The sequence below is a fragment of the Colobus angolensis genome, unplaced genomic scaffold (genome assembly GCF_000951035.1).
Source record: "Colobus angolensis palliatus isolate OR3802 unplaced genomic scaffold, Cang.pa_1.0 Scaffold271, whole genome shotgun sequence".
Taxonomy (NCBI): domain Eukaryota; kingdom Metazoa; phylum Chordata; class Mammalia; order Primates; family Cercopithecidae; genus Colobus; species Colobus angolensis.
In genome coordinates this window covers 2,139,071-2,163,565 of record NW_012115944.1, presented here as the reverse complement: position 1 = coordinate 2,163,565, position 24,495 = coordinate 2,139,071, and the positions used below count along the sequence as shown (strand labels likewise).

The 24,495-nt window shown below is 44.2% G+C and overlaps 1 protein-coding gene across 1 annotated transcript in view; it reads left to right on the top strand.

Moving 5' to 3' along the window:
• ERN1 (endoplasmic reticulum to nucleus signaling 1) overlaps positions 1 to 24,495 on the top strand; it is a 92,043-nt gene that overhangs the window by 31,398 nt on the left and 36,150 nt on the right. Inside the window, exons 2-4 of the mRNA XM_011947995.1 lie at positions 5,001 to 5,121; positions 23,026 to 23,059; positions 24,105 to 24,177. Of these exons, the coding sequence (XP_011803385.1) occupies positions 5,001 to 5,121; positions 23,026 to 23,059; positions 24,105 to 24,177 (228 nt within the window). The remainder of the gene's footprint in view (positions 1 to 5,000; positions 5,122 to 23,025; positions 23,060 to 24,104; positions 24,178 to 24,495) is intronic.

Below are 24,495 nucleotides of genomic sequence, written 5' to 3'. Positions count from 1 at the left end.
TGTTAGCCAGGATGGTCTCGATCTCCTGACCTCGTGATCCGCCCGTCTCGGCCTCCCAAAGTGCTGGGATTACAGGGTTGAGCCACCGCGCCCGGCCGGGAGGGAGACTCTTGTTACAGTCTTAGCTGAGTAGGGCTGCAGTGAGGACTCGTATACCACCAAAGACCGCTAAGTGACACATGTTGGACAGAGTCTGATGTCTGTGGGGACCAATTAGCTAATGGATATTTAGTTTTAGGCTATGCTAGCTAGATGCCTGCCATTACCCTTCCCACCCACCACAGTTACTGTTGGTTACTTTCTACAAGTCACCATCAAAGCCAGGAGTATATATTCCACTTTTTTTTTTTTTTAACCTCCCAACTACTAGTTTTAAAACTGAATCAAATTCCAAATAGTTGTTAACTTGACACAGATCTGCAGATTCGACATTTTCTTTCCATTTTCAGGCTCTCTGGAAACCAGTGCGTGTGCCATAGGGTATGTTGCTTGTAGAGAAAAGTGAGCACTGAGGACTGAAATGGCTGGGCAAAAACAAGGCGCAAGTTCATCTTTGTGAAGCAGCGTTTTTCATTGTTCAGGTACAAATAGTTCTCAGCTGTGCTCAGTATCACACAAGGCATCTGGAAACATGTTTAATTCATGTTAGCTCTAGCAACTACATTTGAACTCAGGCATGTTCATGCTTTTAAAAATGCCAGAGGGCAAAAAGCCAGAAAATTTATAATTTTTATTTGCCTTATGAGAGAATAACACTGTTCCGAGTGGCTCCCAGGAGTTTTGATTTGGTACCGTTGAGAGCCTTGAGAAGAGAACAACCTGCCAATTTTAATAGTTCGTGACATTTCTGTGATTGACGGAATTCTCAGTTGCCAAATTCAGCTTCTTTCTAAACTTGGTGTTTTTGAGATTTTTCCAAGACTGAATTAGTCATGTGATTAGTGGTGGTGGTGGTGTTATTGTTTTTGAGACAGATCCTTGTTCTGTCACCCAGACTGGAGTGCAATGGAGTGATCTTAGCTCACTGCAACCTCCGCCTCCTGATTCAGGCAATTCTCCTGCCTCAGCCTCCCAAGTAGCTGGGATTACAGGCCTCTGCCACCAGGTCTGGCTAATGTTTTAGTATTTTTTTTAGTACAGACAGGGTTTCACCATGTTGACCAGGCTGGTCTCAAACTCCTGACCTCAGGTGATCTGCCCGCCTTGGCCTCCCAAAGTGCTGAGATTACAGGCATGAACCACCGCTCCCGGCTGTGATTAGTGTTTTATTTCGATCCATGAACCAACCGCAGACAGTTGCTCTTCCAGTGGCTTCCAAGATGCTCAGACTAGGCAGGTGGCTTTTGTTTCCACTAGTACTTCCACTAGTAGCAAAGGAGCAGTGATATCTTTTAGTAAATATTAACCCTTTTAAATATTAATACTGTGATAAGATATACTTGGGGCATTTAGTTCATTATGGTTGTACTGTTGGCTTTAATAACAGCAAACTCTTCTTATTCATGGATGCGTACAATCTTATTGGGAGACCCCTGTGTTTCTAAACTCTGATCCCTTGTTTGGTGGAGATTAACGATCAAAGGTGGTTGAGTTGCCTACTGTCCTGAGGTGGAAAGTGCTTCACATGGAACTTAGGCGCTTGCCGAAGCTTCTTTAAATTCAAGCTTCTCTGCTACCTGCTAGCTTGTCCATCTTCTTTCTACTTTGTGAAAAATTCACTACAGATTAGCAAATCATATTATTGGAAGTTTAAAAAATGAGAGAAGAAATATTGCTATAATTTTGCAGTGTTGTTTTCCCTTTCTCTCTCTCTCTCTCTCTCTCTTTTTTTTTTTTTTTTCGAGACAGAGCCTCACTGTATCCCCCAGGCTGGAGTACAGTGGCGTGATCTAGGCTCACTGCAACCTACACCTCCTGGGTTCAAGTGATTCTTCTGCCTCAGCCTCTTGGGTAACTAGGATTGTAGGCACCCGCCACCACGCCCGGCTAATTTTTGTATTTTTAGTAGAGACGAGGTTTCACCATGTTGGCCAGGCTAGTCTCGAACCTCTGACCTCAAGTGATCTGCCTGCCTTGGCCTCCCACAGTGCTGGGATTACAGACATGAGTCACTGTGCCTGGCCCTTTTTTTCCCTTTTTCTATCTGCATATTTCATCATTGGGTGTGTGGTGGGGACTCTGGGTTGCAAGTGACAGAAACCTAATTCCAACAGGCTTAAGCAAAGAGGGGAAGTTTTTGTAAGGACTGGAGTGTCTCTGAGCCCAAGGGCAAGAACTTAGCTAGGCCTGAGGAGCTGTGGAAACCAGGGTGGGCTCTCCCAGTCTTTTCAGCCATGTTTCTTCTCAGGCTGCTTTCTGTTTATGTGTCTTTCTCATTCAGCTTTTTCCATGTGGCAGAAAACACATTCACAGAGCTCTCTCAAGTCTTATTTCCACTTTATTCTTATTTATTTATTTATTCTTTGAGACAGAGTCTCACTCTGTCACCCAGGTTAGAGTGCAGTGGCGCGGCCTTGGCTCAGTGTAATCTCCCTGCAAACTCCGTCTCCCAGGTTCAAGCAATTCTCCTACCTCAGCCTTCTGAATAGCTGGGACTACAGGCACATGCCACCACGCCTGGCTAATTTTTATATGTTTAGTAGAGATAGGTTTTCACCATGCTGGCCAGGCTGGTCTCGAACTCCTGGCCTCAGGTGATCTGCCTGCCTTGACCTCCCAAAATGTTGGGATTACAGGGGTGAGACACCATGCGCAGCCTTATTTCCATTTTAGCCACCCAGAGTTTAACTCATTTTTTGTGTGGCCCCCACAAGACCTGTTGTACAGAGTGGTTATTCCTGTGGTAACTTTGAGGGGTGGAGGAGGGCTCAGCAGGGATTTCCACTTCTTGGCCCCAGGTATGCATAATTTGCCCTTTCACTTATTCATCCTCCAGACTGTCACACCTAACATGATCCAGCCATCCCACACCAAGCTGCACACCCATTCCCCCTCCTCAGTGGCAGACAGCCCCAATTCACTTAGCCAGTTTACTCATGAACTCCCGGTGACCATGTCATAGGGCCACAGTTCTCCAGGCCCAGGTACCTTTGGTTCAGGTGGCTTGTCACCCTCTGGACCCTCTGGGCTGAAATAATTCTAACCACTGCTAAACAGTGACCTTTGCATCCCCGGCTAGGGCAGATACCACCCTTGAGGCTTCTGTTTTCCTAGCCGATTCATACTCTGAGATTAATTTCCTAGTTCCAAAGGTGGAATTAAAAGCACTCTTCTTCCTCAGACTTGAGACTTTGCACAAAGTAGACTCGGTAGTTGGCAACACAGCTTGCTGGATATCCTTTCTCCCATTCCAGGGAGTGGGCCCTGGCCCTGGGCAAAGCAAAGAGGTAGGATGCGCAAAGTTCTGGCAACCGTTTCACTCCCTCCGCTGGCGGGTCTCCACCATGGAAAAGGAATACGGGACCCCGGAGTATTTGTCCTGCCACCTCAGGCTGCCCTGGAGAGAGCCTGTGGGGCCGTCCCTTTGAAGGATTAATTAGGCATCCTGGCTCTTACTGAGAGTAGCCGGGCCTTCTGGGAACAGGCTCCCATGCACAAATAACCCCAATCCTTTTACATTTAATGCTCCATACTTCTGTGTTTCAAAAATAGCGTTTGTGCCAGAATTCAAACTGTTGCAGTATAGGCAAGTTGCATTGGCCTGTGTTTTTTTAATTGAAGGCCCCGGGGGAAAAGCTAATTTGCAGGATAGTATAGTGACAAAGGAGGAGAAAATCTCATTCCAAGGGTGGGGTTGCTGAATGGACCCTACCTCAAAAGGGAAATCTTACCCAGGAAACCTTACCAGCTGTCACCTGCAAATGTGTCCATGGTGTGCATGTGCGCACACACCTGCTCCCATGGAAACCCTGCGGAATGAGGGTGTAATTCCTAGCAAAGCCAGAGGACAGGCAGGCCAAAAAAAATATGTCCAGTGTAATTGTAACCACAGTGGATATCAAATCTTGGATTCTATATTTCCTTTATAATGTATATCAGCATTTTTCTATATTGTAGATTTTTCCAAGTGTTATTTTAGTGATAATTATTTCACTGAGCATATGTCTTTATTTATCTTAGCCGTTTAGATATTATTGGAAATTTGGGTCTTTCCAGTTTTTGTGTTTATAAATGGGATGTCATGAGTATCATTGTGCACAGAACTTTTTGAATTTCTGGAGTTATTTCTTTAGAGTATAGAAGTGGAATTACAGGATCAAAAACTATGAGCACTTTTATATTTTCCAGGAAGATGATCCTAGTAATTTTCAGTGCTACTAGCGATGGATGAGAAATTTCACAGCCTTTGGCTATTTCCTTTCAAATGTTTTTTGTTTTGTTTTAAGATTGTTGAGAAAAAAGGTCCATTTTAATTTAAATTTTATTTTTATTCTAAGTGAGGACCAGTTTGGGGTTATGCTTTTTATTCATTTACTTTTATAACATGTCTTTATTGGAATCTTGGTGTTTTATTTTATAAATTCTTTGTATAATGAAAGCTGTTTTTCCTATTTTGCTTTAAGCATTTTCCCCTAATTCTTTGCTTTTTAAAATTTCATAGTGTGTGTGCGCATGGGTGTTGGCATTCTTTTTTATCATAACGTCTTATGAGATGATCAGGTTTTCGAGAATAGAATAGATCCAAGAGAAGGAAGTCAGAAAGCTGAGCATACTTTGCCCCTTTATTTCAGTGGAGGCTGCCCATGGATTATTTCAGAATTCTTGTCCTTGTCCTGTGAGGTCATGAGCCTACCTGTCTGCAGGCAAGATCACTGCTTAGAGTGAGGTGACCTGGGTTCTAGTCCTGAGTGAGTGGGAATTTAGGCTCTCCACCTTCCGTTTCTTCATCTGTAAAATGGAGGGTTTTAGCTGGATAACCTTGGGGGTGGGAGCTCTGTGATTGTACATGCCCAAGGTGAAGAATCATATCAACGTGAAGATTCTTCTACATCCCCTTGCAGATTTTTGGAAGCACCAGCACAGTGACGCTTCCTGAAACCTTGTTGTTTGTGTCAACGCTGGATGGAAGTTTGCATGCTGTCAGCAAGAGGACAGGCTCAATCAAATGGACTTTAAAAGAAGGTAATTTGGATTTGGGCTTTGGGCACCATGGACATTTGCTTAGCTGGTTCCACAGAAACATATTCGGAGAAAGAGAAAACATTGCTCATTATCTAATAAAATAAATAAGAAATAAAGAAGAATGGGATCAAGAGAGGAAAAGGTGTTCTGCTCAAAGGATGTTTGTAGTTTTGCTGTGGTTATCCACTAAGTGCATCAGTTAAAGAAGCACATTTTATCTGCTTTTCTTTTTTGCATCTGTTTAGACTTCATGTTAAAATGGCTCTAGGCTTTTCTATTAATAGCTCTGGCTGGTTGGTCTTTATGAAGACATGTTGCACTCAATTTGTTCTCATGATTAGAATCTTATAATCATAATTACAAGAAGGTATCTTCTCAACACCTCAAATTACTCATTTGTTGTTATAGAGGCTGAAATAACAGAGGGCTGTAAGATTTGACATTCATCCAAGTTAACCATTTTATTGGGTTGTTATGGTGAGAGGAATAAAGACTGAGCTTGTTTCTGACTTAATATACCATACGTCCATGTTATGATCTGCTCTTACTGATGGTAACTAGCAGAGTCAAGCCCTATAGCTGGGAAATTGTATTTGATTTCCAAAGTAATTTTTCCAGATAAAGCCATGCAAATCCCAGGATTTGGGACTTTCAGAGTCACCTATATTATTTAATCTGTCTAGCAATAAATCTCATTTGGCCCGAGATTTGGGTTTGAACAGCATCATTCTCTTTCGTCACTACTCTGTGACTCATTACTTTCATGAGCATAACCAATGTTTTTCCTTCCTTAATAAAATGTTCCAAAACAGTATGCTAGATGGAAAAATATTGGCATATGTCAGAAGGTCACACATTGTCTTGTGAATTCAGCAACAAACCTCGTTACCGTCCATAGATGATGGCAGCTAGGTTACCACAGGCCATCCTGCCCCACCTGCATGGGCCCTGCTTGGATCAGCAGGGACTTAAAGCAGCCCAAAGACCAGCTCTCTCAGGAGTGTGTGGCCACGGGAAGATTGTAGAGTGTTTTATGACAGCTTCCAAGAACGTCATCTGTACTGTATCTCCATCGCATTTAAGCCTTTTAATGTTTTTAAAATGAAACAGAGTCCTTCAAACTTCAGGATTTCCTATTTTGTCCAAAGATGAAAATCAGCAAATCACACAAGAATTGAGAGAAACACTTTGGCTATGGAATGTTAGGGCATGTTTTTCAGTTTCATTGTTCCCAGGCAGGGCATCTTCACCCTGAGCCACTTCATTCTGCTTTGTTTTGCCCTGCACATAATGCTTGAAGTTGTTTTTTTCCAAGTCTTCATTTCTGCAAGTAACATCATCTGTATCCAACAAAACTGTGTCCTGTTACTTAGTCAAACATCAGAGTTAACCTGTTTTCTCCTCTAACTTAGAGTTGAAAGAATTTGACTTTTTTTTTTTTTTTTTGAGTTGGAGTCTTGCACTGTTGCCCAGCCTGGAGTGCAGTGGCGCGATCTCCGCTCACTGCAAGTTCCGCCTCCCAGGTTCACGCCGTTCTCCTGCCTCAGCCACCGGAGTAGCGGGGACTACAGGCGCACGCCACCAGGCCCGGCTACTTTTTTTGTATTTTTAGTAGAGACGGGGTTTCACCGTGTTAGCCAGGATGGTCTCGATCTCCTGACCTCGTGATCCGCCCATCTCAGCCTCCCAAAGTGCTGGGATTACAGGCGTGAGCCACCGCGCCCGCCCGAATTTGACTCTTTTTAACTCAATTGAATGTGTATTTAGAGAACCTGGAATGTGAGAGATACCGTATTGCAGCAGTCCCCAACCTTTTTCACACCAAGGACCAGTTTCGTGGAAGACAGTTTTTTCATGGACCGGGGGAGCGGGGGCAGGGAATGTTTGGGGATGACTCAAGTGCATTACATTTATTGCGCACTTTATTTCTGTTGTTATTACTACATGGTAATGTAGAACGAAATAATTATACAACTCACCATAATGTAGAATCAGTGGGAGCCCTGAGCTTGTTTTCCTGCAACTAGACGGTCCCATCTGGGCATGATGGGAAACAGTGACAAATCATCAGGCATTAGATTCTCATAAGAAACATGCCACATAGATTGCTTGCATGCGTAGTACACAATAGGGTTCACACTCCTATGAAAATCTAACGCCGCCAATGATCTGACAGGAGGTGGAGCTTAGGCAGTAATGCCAGTGATGAGGAGCAGCTGTAAATACAGATGAAGCTTTGCTTGCTCACCCACTGCTCACCTCTTGCTGTGTGGCCTGGTTCCTAACAGGTCACGGACCCGTCCACAGACCAGTATGGGTCCACAGCCTGGGAGGTGGGGACCCCTGTTGTATAGGACACCAAAATGAAAAAGGCAGACCTTGTCCTCAAGAACCCCATGGTCTAAACCCTTGGTGAAAGTACAAGAACACAGGACTTCAACACAGTGGAGTCCTGTAACCACTCATGAGAGGGACCAGTAATGTGCTGTGAGCCCACATCCATTTGGAGGGCCGGAAGCTCTGTGAAGTAGGGTGTTGGAGGTAAGCCCTGGTGGGTGAATTGAGTTCAGTCAGGAGTGAGGCCTGGAGAAGAGCAAAGGAGGCAGCAGGTCTAGGGTGCAGGAGCTGACCCCGTTTAGCAGGAGCTTAGCAACGTCTCCAGGTACAGGGAGGGAGGATTACAAGGGGACCTTGAGCCTTACGGGAGCACTTAGGCATTTGTATCTGACTGAACAGGAAATTGGGAGCTGTTAATGTGATTGAACAGGTGAGTGACTCAACAGGTGCTCGCTTTGCCATGAATCCAGCAGCTGTGTGTGGGATGACTAGAGACAGGAAGCAGACCTGGAAAGCAGGGAGGGATGGGAAGGGTGAGAGGCAAGCCAGAAATAGAATCAGTAGAATCCAGTGACTGATTAGGGAGGAGGAGTTACAAGACACTTAAAGGAAGAATTAGAGAAATCCAATTAAAGTCTAATAATTTATTTTCTTTTTTTTGAGACAGAGTTTCCCTCTGTTGCCCAGGCTGGAGTGCAGTGGTGTGATCTTGGCTCACTGTAAGCTTTGCCTCTCAGGTTGAGTGATTCTCGTGCCTCCACCTCCTGAGTAGCTGGGATTACAGGCATGCGCCACTATGCTTGGCTAATTTTTGTATTTTCAGTAGAGACAGAGTTTCACCATGTTGATCAGGGTGGACTCAAACTCCTGGCCTCAAGTGATCTGCCTCCCAAAGTGCTGGGATTACAGATGTGAGCCACCGTGCCCAGCCTAATAATTTCCAGTAGTATTCATGATGATCTAAGTCTGTTTTTCTAATAATAAACTGGCTTGTTTTAGTTCAGCCCTGGATACTAGTGGCCTTAACTTACATTTCTATACAAAGATTAAAGATAGTAATGTGTAGATACCCTGAGTTTTCAGTTTAATTTTAATCTTGTGGTTATAACTAAAGATTTCAACATCTTTCTAAATTGTTAAGTACAGATAAATGATAAAGGTATCCAGATGCTACTCTAAGTCCTGAGGATACAGCAAGTGAGCAAAACACGCAAAACCTTTTATCATAGAACTTTCATTCTAGTGGGAAAACAGGAAATCAGTTACTTAGTAGTGACAAGAGGTTTGGAGAAAAAATGAAGTGGGGACATGGAATGGGCAGTGCCAGGTTGGGGTGGGAGTCTGCAGTTTTTTTTGTTTGTTTTTTTTTTTGTGACAGAGTCTCAGTCTGTCGCCCAGGTTGGGGTGCAGTGGCTGGATCTCAGCTCACTGCAAGCTCCGCCTCCCGGGTTTACGCCATTCTCCTGCCTCAGCCTCCCAAGTAGCTGGGACTACAGGCGCCCGCCACCTCGCCCGGCTAGGTTTTTTTTGTAATTTTTAGTAGAGACGCAGGATGGTCTCGATCTCCTGACCTCGTGATCCGCCCGTCTCGGCCTCCCAAAGTGCTGGGATTACAGGCTTGAGCCACCGCACCCGGCCAAGTCTGCAGTTTTAAACAGGGAGGGCACCACTGAGGAGGTGTCATTTGAACAAGAGCTCAAGGAGGCAAGGGAGTCTTGTAGACAGCAGGCATAGTGGGTCAAAGGCAGAGTGTCCTTAAAAAAAAAGGGTGGGAGTGTCCCTGGCATGGTAGAGGAGGAGCACAGAGTTGATGTAGTGGGAGGAGATCAGCTCAGAGAGAGATGGGCCAGCCATACAGGGCAGGAGGGACCCGCGCTTCCTTTACTTAACATTTACTATAAAGGTGCTTACTGAAACAAAATGTGTAGTCAGTAAACTACATATACACAGTTTCAAAAAGAAATAAACATATTACCGAACAGGTAATCTAAAACAAATAATAGGAAAGTAATTTTTAATCACATAGATGTAACATGTAAATGCTCGGGCACACACTGACACTCCCCCCATGAGCAAATGCTGTGCCTGTTGATGCAGATGGAGACAAGGGCAGGACAGTTTACCACCATAGCCATGGCAACTGGATTTCCAAGATGGTGAACTGTTCTTGGTAGTGTTTCAAACAAAAGAAATATAGCCTTACCTGCCTTACACAGTAGTTATGTTCAGAGAAAATTCAGTATATTATGAAAAAGTACATGGGTGCTTATGTGTAAAACAGACTGTAGGCTCAGATAATTAGTAAAGGGTTTTGACCCGTGAGAATGTCTGGCAGGACATTAGAGTGGCTTGCAGATGCAGGGCAATCCTTGGTTGTGCAGGACCACTAGAATCCCTGGTCCCCCACACTTAGTGCCTATAAAGTCCCCTAGTCTCTGTGACCACCAGAAAATACCTTCGTCGATTTCCCAAGCATTCCCTAGGGAGCTGTGCCCTCCCTATGGATACCAGTGGTGCAGGGCCTAGCGACTGGTGTGAGGACATTGGCTTTTTCTCAGCCATTGGAGGAACCTGAGGCAGGGAGCCACATGCCCTGTTGTTCTGGACTGAATATTTGTGTCGTCCTTCCACTGTCATTCATAAGCTGAAGCCCTAGCCCTCGGTGTGATGGTACATGGAGAAGGGGCCTTTGGGAGATAATCATGAAGGTGGGGCCCTTAGGATGGATGAGCGTCCTTATGAGAAGGGAGAGACCAGAGCTTGTTCATTCTCTCTCCACCATGTGAGGACATGGTGAGAAGGTGGCTGTCTGCAAGCCAAGAAGAGAGCCCTCACCAGAAACCAATCTCAGACTTCCAGCTTCCAGAACCATAAGAAATAAATGTCTGTTGTTCAAGCCCCCTAGTCTATGATGTTTTGTTGTAGTAGTCTGAGCCGAGTAAGGCACATGGCCTCCACTTTACAAGATCAACAAATGCTGTGTTGAAACTGAACAGATGGGGCCAGGAAGAAGCTGGGAGACCAGGTAGGGGTGTATTGCACTAGTCCACACAAGAGAGGATACTAGCCTGGGTCTGGGTCTCAAAGAGGGATTCAGAGTTGAATGGAATAAACTTGCTGATGCAAACACATACCTTTAACTCACCACACTGGGGTTCTTCAGAATAGAGGCCTGCGACTTCATTCTGCTGTTTACTTTTTTCAGGAGCCAACAAACTGGGCATTTTTTTTTTTTTGGCTTTCTGTGTTGGTTTGGCAGGTGCTTTTGTTCCTCAGTCAAATGTGTTGTGGTTCCCAGAAATGGAGGTTTCTTACACCATAGTGGCAAATTATACCTAACAGAGAAAATGTGTTTTGTCTTCTGGAACTCATTTGGGTTGTGACATTTTGCTTTAGAGGCCATCCTTCTAAGCAGTGATTTTGTAACTGTAGTCTGTCTTTCTCTAAAACCTCACCAATGAATATAGTTGAATACATTTCATCTGTGTACTTTTAGACCAAATGCAAACTGAGAATGTTGCCATCACGTTTTGTTTTAGATTAGCTTGCTTTGGCCTGATGGAGTTGAGAGGACTTTCTTTAGTATTTCCAGGGCTGATATAGGGCTTCTCGAGCTCACCTTGAAATACTAGTTAATGCTGATTTTTAACACTCAAATCCCCATCAAATTACAGGTTATTCTTTAGTAACCATGCTCCGTTTTCTTCTGTCTCCTTTCCAATAATAGTAGGCATGAAGGGCTGGGTCAAATTAGAACCATTCTTTACTAATCATAAAAATCTGCTAAATATGCAATATGACTCCTCTCCTAGCCAGCTGGGCCCAGACTCCTAAGATGTCCCTTGAGTGGACATTTAGATAAATGATAAAGCTATCCAGATACTACTCTAGGTTCTGAGTGTATACCAGGTGAACAAAACAGGACATAATACTGGAGATTTCTTTGGAGGGAAGAGTCAGAACAAAGTTATTTGAAATTTGAAGACAATTTGATTCTCACATTCTCTTTCTGAACCTGTGCCTCTTGCCACAGTTCCTCCCTGTGCTGACAGAATCACGGCCAAGCAGTCTAGAAACTAGAGAAAATAGAATGATGCTGTGCTACTTCCCCCTTGATGCCCAGTGGTCACCAAGCCCTGTCATGTAGACTGGGAAGGACCCTGCAAACCTGACTCCTCCTATCTGGCCCCATTGCTGGTGCCTTAGCCAGGCTCTTGGCATTCATTTCCTAGGTGAATGCAACAGCCTCCTGACCACCATCCATGCCCCCTCCCCACCTTAGCCCTCTCGTTCACTCATCATACTGCCCTCAGATGTACCCTCCAAAAAGACCAATTGGACCTAGCTGTACCCTGCCTGCTGAAATGCTCTTGGTGTTGTCTATAGTGGTGGCATTGCGCCTGTGCCAGTGTGTGTGGTGTGTTACCTATGAATGATGAGGGAAGGACAAATAGGAAACGTGAGCATCATCCATGATGGGTTGACCATTTCAACAGCTGGCCCTTCACCCCTGCTAGTTTGAGAAGTGCTGCTCCACAGGGTCAAGTCTAAGCTCCTTAGTGCATGTGCGAGGCCGTTCATAGTCTCTCACCGCCCCCTGCCCCAACTCCCTGGGCTCCCTCCCTTGCCCAGCAGGTGCCCTACTTGCAGCCATGTAACTCCTTACCAGGCCTTGGAGACCTCTGGCCTTTGCTCATGCTCCCTTTCCACCAGCAGCCTACAATGTTAGACAAGCTCCTGTTCATCTGTGAAGACCCCTTCCCAGATTGCCTCCCTGTCTTCTCAAGCAGGGTGAGCCACTTTTTTGTCTGGATTCTGGAGTTGCTTTTCTGCACCCTCTGTTGTGGCACTTCTGGTTTGTGTTGTGAATTTTTGTTCTCATTTGCTTTCTAGTGGATTTCTACCTCCTTGCCGGGGCTTTGGGCAGCCAGGATGCTCAGTAAATGTCCGAGGCACTTGATGCTGTCTCGAGTCCCAGAACTCTTCTGCCTGGACGTCTTTTGGGAGTCCTGAGAAACAGATGGGACTTGACTGCCTTCTCAGGATGAATCATTTGTTGCTTGTATCATAGTCATGACAGTTTCCGGTTGTGGTTTCTGATCTTGAGTTTTGCATGGCTTTTGGTGGTTGGGTTTTCTGTCCTGCGCTTTAGGCAGTGTGTGTGTGACTCTGGAAGAGTTGGAGATCCGTCCTCAGAAGTGCAATGGAAACATGAGAAGGGGAAATTGTGGAAAGTGATGATGTTTTGCTAGCAGATCTAATCTGTTTTCTCTCAAGGACTTTTCTAGGCTTACAATATGCATCATCTACCTTTCTACCTCACTGCTTAAATATAAGAAAAGTGTTTGTTTCCTCTCCATTCTTGTGAAGGATTGAAAATTAAGTTTTACGAGAGGGACTGTGAGAGAAACCTGTTTTTGCTTTTGAGCATCTTGAAAATGTGTTGGTTCTTTTTTTTTTTTGTATTTTACTTTTAAACATAGAAGGTTTAAAATATACCCAAATGTAGAAGTATTATATAAAGAACCCGCATGTACTCATCACTCAGCTTCAACAGGGACTGGCTTGTAACTAGCCTTGTTCTTCTGCAGCCCCACTCACTTTCCTCCCTTATTTTTGGGACTTGCTTCAAAGTAATGCATTTCTCATTTCAGATGGCTCCTCTTAGCAGCTGCTACACACGTAGTAGTGTGGATCTCAGCTCCGATGAGTCATCTTTGCAGCATTGGTTGGTGTGTGTTGGAATACGGTTGTGATTGTTGAAGTACATGGATAAAGTGCCTTATTTTGTCTGTGACTTAGTTACCTGTCCCTTTGTTCACTTTTGAGCATCTGGTTCGATGGCACCCCATCACTCAGGAATGAATTCTGTGAAGTTATGACATCCTGAGAGGCACTTGGACACAGGCTGTACTGTTGAATTGTCTTCAGTGCCTTCATGATTGATTATAACGTTCAGTGTGTTTTTTGGCCTGAGTTACTTCTGCCAAGGTGGAGATGAATGAGAATGCAGTAGAATTCAGCTGCCTTTAGTATGGGCAGTTTTCTGGATTACTTGGTCATTTCTACATGATCATCTTTGTCAAATGTGACATTTAATGACTTATGGAGGTTACCTCCAAAGAAAACTTGTTACATCCTTTTCCAGTTCTGCTGAGATGAGAATTTGGGTAGCTTTTGATTAGATGTCTTAAAAAAAAATGCTTTCCTCATGACAACTGAACTGTAAAGAATGTCTGAGACTTTCTGTCTTACAATTTGGACCTAACAGCTTTAATGGGAGTTTATGGCTTAGGTTAATGAAGTGCTTTTTCTCTGGAGGGAAGGAATGAGCTGCCATTGGGGAGAAATACTCCCTAATTGGGCCACTCGAATATATGAAACATATTTGGGAGACTGAAGGTTTGAATTAAGGAAGGGTGAATGAGTTTGTTCCTGCTAGTGATTTTTTTTTTTTAAATAAGAAAACAGTATTAGAACCTTAAACACATTCTTGAGAAAATAGCAGTTGTTTACCTCATTCAGACTATGCCTTTCTAGTTTCACTGTTACCTGTCAGCCAGGGTTAAAATCTCCATGTCACCTTTAACTCTTTCCTTTCTCCCACTGCATTTATCTAGACAGGGCTCCGTTTTGCTGACACTCTTTTCCCTCCCGTCTGTTTCTGACTCCCCTCCTCACTCATCCCTCCTCCCCGACTGGGGTCTGTCTGTTGTAGCACCTTTGTGATTCCTTCTCCCCTTTTTCCTTCATTTTGTGCCTTGATGCCCGCCTGTCTAACAAGCCTTCAGAGGCTTGTACAGGTTGAGTATCCCTTACCTGAAATGCTTGGGACCTGAAGTGTTTCTGATTTTGGATATTTTCAGGTTTGGAATATTTGCATTGTATTTACCAGTTGAACATCTCAAATCTGAAAATCTGAAATCCAAAATGTTCCAATGAGCATTTCCTTTGGGCGTCACGTTGGCGCTCAGGCTTCAGATTTTGGAACATTTCAGATTTTGGATTTTTGGATTTGGGATGCTCACCCTGTGTCACTTTCCTCTTTTTTCTTTTCTTTTTTTTTTTTTTTTGAGACTGAGTCTCACTCTGTCGCCCAGGCTGGAGTGCAGTGGCGCATTCTTGGCTCACTGCAAGCTCTGCCTCCCAGGTTCACGCCATTCTCCTGCCTCAGCCTCCTGAGTAGCTGGGATTACAGGCGCCTGCCACCACGCCCGGCTAATTTTTTGTATTTTTAGTAGAGACGAGGTTTCACCGTGTTAGCCAGGATGGTTTCGATCTCCTGACCTCATGATCCGCCTGCCTTGGCCTCCCAAAGTTCTGGGATTACAGGCATGAGCCACTGCGCCCGGCCGACATTCTTCTTTTTCTCAGAGGCTTCCAGTTGGACTATTCCACATCACAGAGTTTTCAAGGCTTTCTTCCCCATGGTGTCACTGCCTACAGTCCAGCCTCATTTGTGGTGTTCCTCAGGAGGAACATGTCACATTTGCTGAGCCTCCGTCCTCTGTCCCGTGAACACAGTGACAGTTTTTCACTCATGTTTTCTTGTCATCCCTGTGCTCGGGGCCGGCTGCCTTTATGAGGGTTTTCTGCTCTGAGTATTCTGGTCCCCACCTAGGAAAGCCTGTGGTGCATGCCCCATGTTCTAGCAGTTCGTTATGTATGGTTCTTGTATATTAGCTTTGTAACTCAAACCATAAGCTCCCTTCTTTATCCTGCATGGCACTTAACAGAGAACCCAGCTGAAGCAGATGTCTGACAATTGTTTCTGAGATGTGTTTGGCGCATCTCAACAGAAAGTTACTAGTAGCAGAATATCAGTCCTCTTCCTCCTGGTGGGGGTGGGTAATGGGGGTGCATGCCTGTAGAGGATTACACAGACTATAAAGCAGTTGAGACTTCATCTCTGCTCTTTGGGTCCTTAAATACCTTTCAAAGGACCAACCCAGAGCACTTAAAATCACTGCTAGGGGTACACTTAGAAGGGACTGGTTTGGGGACTTCCTAACTGTGTGGTGATATCTTAGCCGTACAGGAGAGAGAGCTGATTTCCAATGCTGCGTTATGGGGCTCAGAAAGGTGGTCAGATGGGGTCAGAAAGAACAAGGTGGAAGAGGGTGGTAAAGCCAGAGGTCATCTAGATTCTACTGGAAAAGCAAAAGCAGTATGTTCCAGAAATATCCGTGCTCATCTGGGAGAGAGAAGAGAAGGATCTTACAAGGCTCCTTGAGCTCCAGTCAAGTGAGCAACCTGTTCTTGTGGCTTCTGTAATCAAAGGGATCTTATTTCTTCCTACATGGAAGGAAGTGTGCCCACAGCTACCTCCAGAGAGAGGCCATCAATCTTGAAGTCTGGTTTGAAACAATTATTTAAATTTTGGTTGATTTCATCAAAGACATTTTTCTGTTCAGCTGACTTATCACCTCATGTTTTCCCCATTCCCTCACGAATTCTGCCAACCCTGCGTTTAGGGAAGCCTGAGATGGTCCTGATGGGGTCCTTCATGCTCTTAACATAGGTTTCCCTTCAGTCTCTGTGCCCTGTGCAACTGGAAGAGCAGGCTTTCCAGAATTATGCCACAGGTGAGAGCAGGAGGAACAGGCCATTCTCTCCAACCTATTGCAGATGTTTGCCTTAAATAGCTTCTGTTTTTAGCTTCTTTTTTTCTTTTAACTTTTCATTTTATAAAAACTTTATACATACCCCAAATTAAGGAGAGTAGTATCATGAAACCATGTACCCAGTGCCCAGCTTCAGTAATGATCAACACGTGGTAATCCCCGTCCCTCTCCCTTAAATACTTTTCAAAAGGGCCAACCCAGAACATTTGCAATCACTGCTAGAGGTGCACTTAAAAGGGACTGGTTTGGGGACTTTCTGAGTTTCTAGATTGTACGACTGGGTGGAAGTGGAACCCACCAGCCAATCTGGGGAATGTGAACCGAGGAACAGGTCCTGGGGGTGTGGCCTTGGGTTGAGACAGCCATAGCAGTTGCAAGTGGGACTGGGTCAGGAGTCCAAGGGAGAACATTGTCAGATGCCATATGGAGGATTTGCAAGTGTTGGTTTTGGTCACGGGAACTTGACAGTGGTAGTTCTGATCTTATTCTGAGAGTAGGGGCCAGAGGGCAGTGAGTGGAGGAAGGTAAGAAGGCAGGAAAGTGGAACAGAGGATTCGGAGCAGTGTAGTTTCCCTGCATGGCTCAGTCACCCACCTTGGGTTATAGAGGCAAATTCCCGTCTCTACCTACAAAGTCAGCTTCCTGGAGGAGGAACCTAGGAATCAACATTCTAAAAATTCCACAGGTATCTCTAATACGTTGCTGGTGGAAATATAAAACAGTACTACCACCTTTGCAAACCGTTTGTCAGTTTCTTGCCAAATGTAAACAATATGATACAGCCAGTCCTCCTCCTTAAGTGTTTTAAGAAATGAAAATAGGGTGGGGCACTGTGGCTCACACCTATAATCCCAGCACTTTGGGAGGCCAGGGCGGGTGAATCATGAGGTCAGGAATTCAAGACCAGCCTGACCAATAGGTGAAACCGCGTCTCTACTAAAAATGCAAAAATTAGCTGGGTGTGGTGGTGCACACTGTAGTCCCAGCTACTTGGGAGGCTGAAGCAGGAGAATCACTTGAACCCAGGAGGTGGAGGTTGCAGTGAGCTGAGATTGTGCCACTGCACTCCAGCCTAGGCGACAGAGCTAGACTCCATCTCAAAAAAAAAGGAAAAAGAAAAGAAATGAAAATACGTCCAAATAAAGACTTGTACACAAATGTTCACAGCAGCTTTATTCACACTAGCCAAAAAAATAGAAGCAACTCAAATATCCCTCAGCAGGTAAATAGGTAAACAGATTGTGGTAAATTCTTACAGTAGAATACTATTCAGCAGTAAAAAAGAGTGAACTATGATACACACAACAGTATGGATGGATATCCAAGACATTATGTGAAATAAAGAGGCCAGGCACAAATGAGTATCTATGATGTGGTCATGTGTGAAATTTTAGAAAAAACAAAATGAACTTGTGCTTATCGGGAGCAGGATTTGGGAGTGTTGAATCCAAAGGGATATGAAAAAATGTTTTAGGGTGATGGAAATGTTCTGTATCTTGATGGTGAAGATAGTTACATGGGTGTGTGTGTTTTTCAAGATTCATTGAACTGTAAACTTAAATGGATGCATTTTGGAGGAAAAGGAGACTGTGCAGAAGAGTGGGCAGAGCCAAGGGGTTTTTGTATTTACAGGCAAAGGAGGAGTTGAAGATCCTTGGAGACAGGATCTAGTGTGAGTGTGAAATACCTATGAGTGAGAAGACAAAAGCATCGTCCCTTTATAGAGATGTGAAAGGAAGGGTGGAGCTGAGCAAATGTAGAAGGCAAAGGGTAGGAAGTTTCAGCGAGCTCACTCAGCTTCCCTTAATTTCCCCTGTAACACAGAAGGCAGAGTCATTTGTGGAGAGACAGGGACCTTGAGGCAAGGAGTAGTTTGAAATACCAGCTACAGGGGTGAGAACAGAAGTCAGCCAGGATCTCCTAGTTGCAGGGGCCTAGCTGGCCACACCGTGGAGATACTGTGTATGATGGTATCTCCACAAATGATCGCAGTATTTTCTACAGCCGTGCTCAGAAGCCTGGGTGGAGGAACAGGGACTACTATGCAGATCCTGGGTTCAGGGTGAATAGAGCTTATCTGCTGGATTATTAAAAGTGATCAACAATGGATTTCCAGGCTGGGTAAGAGTGGAAGTAGAAAAGAAACTGCTCTAGTTTGAATATTTGACCCTCCAAACCTCATGTTGAAATTTGATTCCCAGTGATGGAGGTGGAACCTAATGGGAAGTGTTTGGGTCTTGGGGGTGGATCCCTCATGAATGGCTGGGCGCTGTCCTCACTGTAGTGAGTCCTCACCCTATTAGTTCCTTGTGAGAGCTGGTTGTTAAAAAGAGCCTGGCACCTTCTCCCCTCTCTCTTGCTGCTTCTCTTGCCCTGTGATCTCTGTGCACGCCAGCTCCCCTTTGCCTTCTGCCACTAGTGGAAGCAGCCAGAAGCCTTCATCAGAGGCAGATGCTAGTGCCATGCTTCTTGTACAGCCTGCAGAACTGTGAGCCAAATAAACCTCTTTTCTTTATAAATTACCCAGCCTCAGGTATTCCTTTATAGGAACACAAACAGACTAAGACAGGAAATGACACTTAATTACTCCATTCAACAAATGCATTGGTTACCACCTGTGTGTCAGGTATTGTTTTAGATCCCTGGGAAGACGCAGATAACAAAAAAATAAATCCCAACCCTCAGTGGCCAGAGTCAGGCATTAAGTAAGCAATAAAATATGCAGAACTACAGAGGCGGTAAGTGACATGGAGAAGAATTAAGCAGGGAAGAAGGGTTGGAAATCCTGGGCAGTAGAAAGTGATCATGGGAGACCTCTCTGAGATGCCAACAGTTGATCAAAGACCTAAGCAGAGGAACAGCCAGTGCAAAGGTCCCGAGGCAGGGGCAGGCCTGGCAGTGCTTGTTGAATACTTGGAGGCCGGCATGGCTGGAATGGAGTGTGTGGGAAATAATGGGAGATTATTAGAGGGTGACAGGTTGAAAGGGAGGGACTGCTTGGGATTTTTGAGCTACTGTGTAAACACTGACCTTCACTGAGTGAGATGGGGAACCACCAAAGGATTTTGAGTGACAGAGAAGCTTAATCTGATTTATGCCTTTCAAAGGATCACTCTTCTCAGTGTCAAAGCATTGGCTTACAGTCTTGACAAACATTTAATCCACGTAGAGATGCCCCATGAGGTTGATTTATCTCTATTTTTTTTTCCTTACTGATGAGGAAATTGAGGCTCCGTGAGTTTAAGTAACTTTGCCAAGGTCACTCAGCTGGTGATTGGCAGAGCCAGGATTTACGCCTTCATTTGTCTGATTCCAAAGACCACACAGATTAGGAGAGGAGGGAAGACAAAGGGTTCCAAAGGTGTTGAAGGGAATGGGAACAGGACACAGAACTATGATTGGCATCGAAGTAGACCACAGAGTTTAGCAACTGGTAGCATGTGTTAGGGAGAAATAGATGTCAACAGTGTCGTCTGAGTCATGGCTGTCTTCTAGGAGAATAGTGGTACTGTCAGTAAAATACGGTAGTCAGGAGTAGAAGCCAGCCTGGGGCAAAAGACAGAGGGTGTGACTTGGGCAAGCAGAGGCTGAGGCGTTGGTGGGAAGTAGTGGATGTGTCCAGTTGATCCAGAGAGGACCCGGGAGAGGGGACCCAGGAGAGGGGAGCCTAGAACCCCACTGTGGTTAGGGTGGAAATCAAAGAGAGGCGTGTGCTCTCTGAGTGAGAAGAAAGGCTGAAGGGAGAAGCTGGCAATGTTCCTCCCTGTGTGGAGGAGGGAGTGGGGACCAAAATTCACTGCTTTTGGGGACAGAAATGTTTAAAACTTTACCCTTATGAACTTGGACAAAGGAAAGATGTGGACGTCTGTTTTGTCATTTGAGCTTAAAGAGGTGATTTAGATTAGCACAATAGCCTAGGAATGAGCATCTCCTGACCTCACCCAGGATGTCAGTTCGTGCAGGTATAAAGCTTGTGCCATTCCAGGCCTCAGCTGGACACACGATGGGGGCCGGGGAGTGGAGTTGAGGCCAGTGACTGCTCCCAGGGGATCAGTGAGCAGGTTTGTTTCTTTCCCGTGTTAATCCTGGGAGACCAAACCTTTATTTCAGCTACATTTTCCCATATCTGTACCTTTACCAGATAACCTTACCTTTACCTTTACCTTATATAACAGCCACTTTTTATACTTGTGAAGTAACTCCCCCCAGCTTTTTTTTCTGAAAGTAAAACAACTTGGTGACATTGGCTTTTATTCTTATCAGGCCCCATATAGATAGTGGCTTATTTTACAGCAGTATTTGTTTACATCCCTACAGGCTGGACAGTGTTTCTTTTCACATGGCTGAGAACTTTTTTTTTAAAGCAAGAATCTTGCCTGATACCAGTTCTTATTATTAAATCAAAACCACTTTTTCATGTTGTTCTTTCATTGCACGTTTTCAGATAATGCTCTTTGTTTTTATTTTTGCTGACTTTCCAAAGATGTTTCTCTTTAACCTTTTTTAATATGAAAAAATTTAAGCGTATGTACAGAGAGTAGTAAAGTAACACCCCAGGGTTCCCATTTCTCATCTTTAACTGTTATCAACAGCCTGCCATTTTTTGTTTTATCTGTCCTCCCCACCCCCATATAATTATTTTCTGTAGTATTTTAAAGCAAATCTTGAATTCAGATGATTCTTAAAGAAAAACATTTACGGAATTAGGTCATTGTTACATTTCAGAGGCCAAGCAGCAGTGTGTCTGCCTCTGTCAGAACTGTCTTAATAATTGTGTCTTTACCTGGCCTGCAGCTTTGAAGAGGCTTATTCCAGGTACTTACTTTACTGAGTGGATGGGAAATGCTAAGACAACCATAAGGTCCTCCTACTGGAGTTTATCTTCTCCTAAGCCTAGAAAAAAAAAATCACAGTTCTTAAACACCAATGTAGTTGTCCCAGGAATCTTCCCCTGTCTCCTGCCGACGTCCTGAGTCTTAACTGGAACTTTCCTGGTACAGAGCACATCCTGGGACCTGAGGCCTCAGTGTCAGGTGACCAGTGGCTAAACTATAGAAAACCAGGAAAATCTGCATCTGAAGACAAGTCTGTGAGACTGAGCAAACACTGTACAGCCAAGATCAGGTTATGAACAGGAATTTAAATCATATTGGTCTCCATGTCTTGTTTCTGGTGAATTGCTGGAATTTGGCTGCGTCGTCTTAATCTGCGTTTATCTGTGATACCTTTAAGTGGCTGAAACAAACAAAAAAGATGCCATTTACTGCCATGTTTTCTTCGGAATATGATATTCTTGCTCTTCTTGACTTGCATGGCTTCAGGCCCGTGTTAAGGTAACTGGGTTATTGCACCTTGACTAGCTTGTTTGAGTAGGATGAGTGTGGTGTGCCTTTATTTCCTGTCTCTTGCATCAGTCTGTTTGTGAGAGTGTACCGAGAGGTGATTAATGGGGAAGATAAACATATGCTTACTGACTGAAAGTTCTTTCTGTTTCCTAAAGTGTTTTTGGTTTAGTGAATTGTTTGTTTGCTGCCCACAGACCACATATGGTGTGTGTACCTGTTATTGTGAACACCATATGCCTTTGTATAGGAGCTGGGCTTTTAAGCACAGTCAACATATGATAAGGCTTAAAAGATTTTCCTTCATCCAATAGTTGGATGGATTGGACAGCTGTCTGTCACCATAAGCAGAGCCTACAGAGTCTGGAATTCTGCATACAAAATCATATAAGAATACTTGCTGTTCTTGCCCCCAGAGCTTAAGTTGTGTACAGCAAGGCTGTGGGGTTTTGGTTGCTGGAAATACCTCATCGCTGTGAATCTCCTGCCTGCGGACTTACAGATCTCTCACTACACAGTGCTGCTGTGCCAGTGTTCATGCTCTCTCACTGCCACCACCATCTGCCCCTGGAATCAGGAGCTTCCTCTTGCTTTCTGCCAAGGAAAATCTAGGGAGGGAAGAATTCTGCCATTAATTGCTGCAAATGTAAAATTGACTTAGAGAAAAAAACACATTCTCAATTTAAAAAGTAATACCTGCTCTTGCAGAAATTTTAAGATATAGAAAAGGTTGGGGGGAGTTGCATTTCCAACAAGGATCATTTACAATTAGCATTTTTGATCTTTCCATCTAGTTAGGTACATTGAAGCCTTTCCCCATAGTTGCATTAATACTATATGTACAATGTTATCTTTTCTCCTGAACATAGTAGCGTAGGTTTGTTTATGTCTTAAAACTTTATTAGCCCTCTTAGAAGCCTTAATTTTTTGCCCAGGGGACATTCTGTAATTTAACCACATTATTGGATAGGTCATTTGTAATGCTGCTACATACACATTGTTGTACAAAAACCATTTTCTATACTTTATATTATCTTTAAATTAGATTTTATAGAAATGCAATGGGTGGGCCAAAGGGAATGAACACTTGGAGGCTCTAGGATTACCGCTCCAAAGAGGTGTGTCCATTTGCTATCCAATCAAAGTCAGTTCTTAAACCAGTTTTACTTTTCCTAATGGGAACATGTAGAGCTACTCCAGGCATCAGACAAGGTAATGATTTAGGTTTTAGAAGTCCTTGAGGTGTCAGATAGTGATGCTCTGACCCCTTGTCCACTGTGGGTGGTGGCTGGTTCTTCCTTCTGCATCCATCCCCCAAGTTATATGCAAGTTTCTTGAAAGCAGTTCTGCTCTGGTCTCAGTTCTCTATCCAGCCTCGGTGACTATCCAAGAGCTTACATTTGCATCACTGTGGATATGTTTTCTAAAAGATATACATGATGATGCAAACGTGCATATGACCTTCATGTACACTAGACCATGTAGGTTAACATGGGGGAGAAAGTTATTACCAGTACAACTTGACCTGGTCCTGGGAAGCCTCTGGGAATCTTGACATTTTGGGATGTTTCTGATGATGCCTTTGTTGTTTTTTTGCACAGATCCAGTCCTGCAGGTCCCAACGCATGTGGAAGAGTAAGTTTTCTGATTTGTTCAGTACTTCGCTTAAATTCAGTCTTCTTCATTCAATCAGTGTTTATGCGGCCAATTGCTGGGAGTGCATATATGTGTAAGTTTGAGGAATAACCGTGAGTGACATACAAAGTCTTACAGGTGCTATGATGAAAGCCTGTATTGAGGAGGAGGTCGTCAGTTTCCTGGGGGAGAAGGGTAGTGATTTTAAAAAGGCTTATTTGAGATGAAACTCAAGTTGAGCTTTGAGCTTAAACTTCCAAAGTGCTCAGGGGGACTGGACCTCTTCCTCTTTGCTGTGTCATATCATGGAGAAAAAAGGTGAATGTGACCTGCTACTGCAGAGCGTGTGTTGGAGTAAAAGCTGGATAGCGCCTGTAAGAGCCTTAAATGATGGCGCAACCTAAGTAAAGGAACAATTCAGCCAAGAGTTTCTGAGGGACTGTAGTTATAGTTCAGTCTTTAGCAGATTAGCTTGACAAAAGACCACTTCACATCTGCTTCAAGGGAAGCTACTGACGGAGAGACCTTGATCTGTCCCTTTGGCGGGTTCTCTCTGATGTCCAGCCGTTAGAGTTTGCTTTTATTGCCTCCAGTTAAACAAAAAATATCTCTTGAAAACTAAAAGCAGATTTGTTCTACCTGTTTATGTACCACGCTATGCTATTAAATATTAATGCCTGAAGTTCTATATACAATTGATGTAGAAATTGAAAAGTGGACTTGCTGGGTCCTTTTCACATATTTTGCCTTCATCCAGAGTGCTTTGACCAAATGATGATTTGTCTTCTGTGGTTTTGTATGATTTTTCCTTTCAGGCCACTTTTCTCCAGTCGAGGATAGTGTTTACCACCATAGGGGTATTTTATTTATCTGTGGTTGAATTGAGAGAGAATAGTGGGTGGAATTGTCTTATATACTCACTTATACACCCACACACAACCACCCCCAACTCTCTATTCCTCCATCATGGGTTCGCGTGGCTTTGATACGTTGTTCCGTGCCCTGGACTATAATTTATCTTTGATATTTATTATTTAATCTCTAGGCCTGCCTTTCTCCCAGATCCTAATGATGGCAGCCTGTATACGCTTGGAAGCAAGAATAATGAAGGCCTGACGGTGAGTATATTTAGCTTCCTTTTGTACTCCAGGGGTTCTAGACCAGCAGTCCTTAAGTGTGTCTGCACAGTGTCTTACTGTGTCTCCCGCCCGGAGCTTTTAAAAACAACCCCTGGGGATTCTGATTCAGGTGATCTAGAGGGGAGCCTGGGCATCAGTCTTTTCAGAGAGCTTCCTAAATGAGCTTTTAAATGTGGTGCCAGAGTTCAGAAACATGGATGCAGACCGGCAGGTTTTCATGGCCCAGCCCATACACTAGAGGATATAATGTTAGGAACAGGGTTTGCTCTAACTGGTGACCCTCACCTTAGGAGGGAG